We start from the raw sequence: 3,292 nt of genomic DNA on the forward strand, positions 1-3,292 counted from the left end.
TTCGCCAGAGTTTCCTCTGTAGCTGGGCCTATCCACCTGTGAGAGAGCCCCAGAAACATATCCTCAAAACATATATATAATCCAATGATGCAATATAACAAAATAACAACACCTACTGTGGCCTCATGGGCAATATATTACCAGAAACAGAACACCTTAATATCAACTGTACAAAAGATACATAATTCGTAGAAGGTAACCCTTAGAATTTTCATAGAACACAACTTTATAAATACATGGCTATTCAATCAAATAAGGATACTGTTTCTTCATTTCTTCCTCGGCTTCCCAAGTAGCCTCTTCAACCTGTTGGTTTCGCCATAGTACTTTCACGAATGCAATTTCTATATTTCTCAACTTTCGTACTTGCCGATCAATAATAGAGACTGGAATTTCTTCATATGACAGTTCCTCATTAACTTCAATGGTCTCAACTGGCACAATAGCTAATGGATCTCCAACTAACTTCTTCAAAATAGACACATGGAACACCGGGTTCACTAATGACATCTCAGGTTGTAGCTCATGCTTGTACGCTACCTCACCGATCCTCTGAATGATTTTATATGGCCCGACATACCTTGGACTTAATTTCCCTTTCCTTCCAAACCGCATTATACCCTTCATGGGGGAAACTTTCAAGAATACCCAATCATCTTCTTTGAACTCTAAGTCTCTACGACGAACATCCGAATAGGATATTTTATGACTCTTAGTAGTTTTCAACCGCTCCTTAATGATCTTAACCTTCTCCATAGCCTGACGCACGAGGTCTGGCCCTATCAACTCAGCTTCCCCAATTTCGAACCACCCAATGGGAGATCTACATCTCCTACCATATAATGCCTCAAATGGTGCCATATGAATACTAAAATGAAAGTTGTTGTTATAATCAAACTCTATGAGTGGCAAATGACCATCCTAGCTACCCTTGAAGTCGAGAACATAAGCACGCAACATGTCCTCAAGCATTTGAATAGTCCGCTCTGCTTGCCCGTCGGTCTGTGGATGGAAGGCTATACTAAGATTCACCTGAGTACCCAAACATTGCTGAAATGTATTCCAAAACTTCGCCGTGAACTGAGCCCCTCGGTCGGAAATGATAGAAACTGGAGTGCCATGCAGCCAGACTATTTCCTTGATATACAACTGAGCATATTGTTCCGCTGTCTCGGTAGATTTAACTGGCAAGAAATGTTCTGATTTCGTGATTCGATCCCCAATCACCCAAATTGAGTCAAACTTGCACGGAGTGCGTGCTAGTCCTAACAATCATTTCCCACTTCCACATTGTAATTTCTATGTTTTGTGCCAACCCACCAGGTCATTGAAGTTCGGCCTTTACTTGCTGACAATTCAGACACCTTGCCACAAAGTCCGCCACATTCCTTTTCATGTCATTCCACCAATAAACTTCCTTGAGATCATGAAACATCTTTGTAGAGCCCGGGTGCACGGAATACCTAGAAGTGTGGGCCTCAGTCATGATACTTTCCTGGAGACCATCTACATTTGGAACACACAGTCGCTCTTGGTACCTTAGTGTACCATCATCCATTCCAAGAGTAAAAGCCATAGTTTTATGTTTATGAATCCCCTCTTTCAGCTGTACCAAAAATGGATCGTCGTATTGCTTCTCTTTGACTTCCACAACAAGCAATGATTCAGCCTTATTTTGTACAATTACCCCTCCTTCACTAGAGTCCGCAAGAAGAACTCCCAAACTAGCTAACTGGTGAACCTCCCTGGCTAACGACCTCTGACATACCTCCCAGTGAGCCAAACTACCCATAGATTTCCGGCTAAGAGCATCTGCCACCACATTGGCTTTCCCTGGGTGATATAGGATATCGATGTCGTAATACCTTGAGTAAGTCAATCCATCTCCCCTGCCTCAGATTCAGCTCCTTTTGTTTGAAAATATATTGAAGGCTCTTGTGATCCGTGAATACATCCACATGGACCCCATACAAATAATTACGCCAAATATTCAATGGAAAAACCACCGCCGCAAGTTCTAAGTCATGTGTTGGATAGTTTTTTTCATGATTCTTGAGTTGCCTAGAAGCATAAGATATAACCTTGCCGTGTTGCATTAATACACACCCAAGTGCGATTCTCGAAGCATCACAATATAATACAAACCCATCTGTACCATCTGGTAGAGTCAACACTGGCGCCGTAGTCAATCTCAATTTCAACTCCAGGAAGCTGCTTTCACAAGCATCTGGCCATTGGAACTTAGTTGCCTTCTGCGTCAATTTAGTTAACGGAGAGGCAAGAGTAGAAAACCCCTCCACAAACTTTCTATAATACCCTGCTAAGCCTAAGAAACTATAAATTTTTGTTGGTGTTGTAGGTTTAGGCCAATTATTCACCGCTACAATCTTTTGAGGATCAACCTTAATTCCTTTTCTAGATAAAACATGACCCAAGAATGTGACAGATTCGAGCCAAAATTCACATTTTGAAAATTTTGCGTACAATTGGTGTTGATGAAGAGTCTGCAAAACTGCCCTGAGATGATCAGCATGGTCCTCTCGACCTTGTGAATACACAAGAATATCATCAATGAACACTATGACAAAGTAATCGAGAAAAAGCTTGAAAACCCGATTCATAAGATCCATGAAAGCTGTCGGGGCATTTGTTAGCCCAAAAGACATTACTAGAAATTCAAAGTGCACATACCGGGTCCTGAAAGTTATTTTCGGAATATCCTGCTCCATGATCTTCAATTTGTGGTACCTGGACCGTAAATCAATTTTGGAGAAGTACCTAACACTATGTAACTGATCAAACAAATCATCTATTCTTGGAAATGGGTATTTGTTTTTTATTGTGACCTTGTTGAGCTACCGGTAGTCAATACACATCCTCAGTGATCCATCTTTCTTCCTCAGAAAGAGAATCGGTGCGCCCCCATGGGAACACACTCGGTCGGATGAAACCCTTCTCTAACAAATCCTTCAATTGTTCCTTTAGCTCCTTCAATTCTGCCAGTGCCATCCGGTAGGGCAGAATAGATATAGGCTGCGTGCGTGGCATCACATCAATCCCAAAATCAATCTCCCTGTCTGGCAGAATCCTAGGGAGCTCATCAGGAAAGACATATGGAAATTCATTTACAACTGGCACAGACTCGAATGTAGGTGTCTCAGCACTGGTATGTGTAATCCGGACCAAATGATAGATATGCCCCTTATTATTCATCTTCGTGGCCTTAAGGTAAGAAATAAACCTACCTTTTGGCATTACATTATCCCCCTTACACTCAACAACTGGCTCATTT

The 3,292-nt window shown here is 41.7% G+C and overlaps 1 protein-coding gene across 1 annotated transcript; it reads right to left on the reverse strand.

Moving 5' to 3' along the window:
• Positions 1–240: 240 nt before the first annotated feature.
• LOC138893837 (uncharacterized) lies at positions 241–861 on the reverse strand. The gene is made up of 2 exons (XM_070178501.1): positions 649–861; positions 241–552 (listed from the first exon to the last, which is right to left on the reverse strand). Exons 1-2 carry the CDS (start codon positions 859–861, stop codon positions 241–243), a joined length of 525 nt encoding a protein of 174 aa, XP_070034602.1.
• Positions 862–3,292: the final 2,431 nt, after the last annotated feature.

Source organism: Nicotiana tomentosiformis, chromosome 6 (assembly GCF_000390325.3).
Source record: "Nicotiana tomentosiformis chromosome 6, ASM39032v3, whole genome shotgun sequence".
NCBI classification, from domain to species: Eukaryota; Viridiplantae; Streptophyta; class Magnoliopsida; order Solanales; family Solanaceae; genus Nicotiana; species Nicotiana tomentosiformis.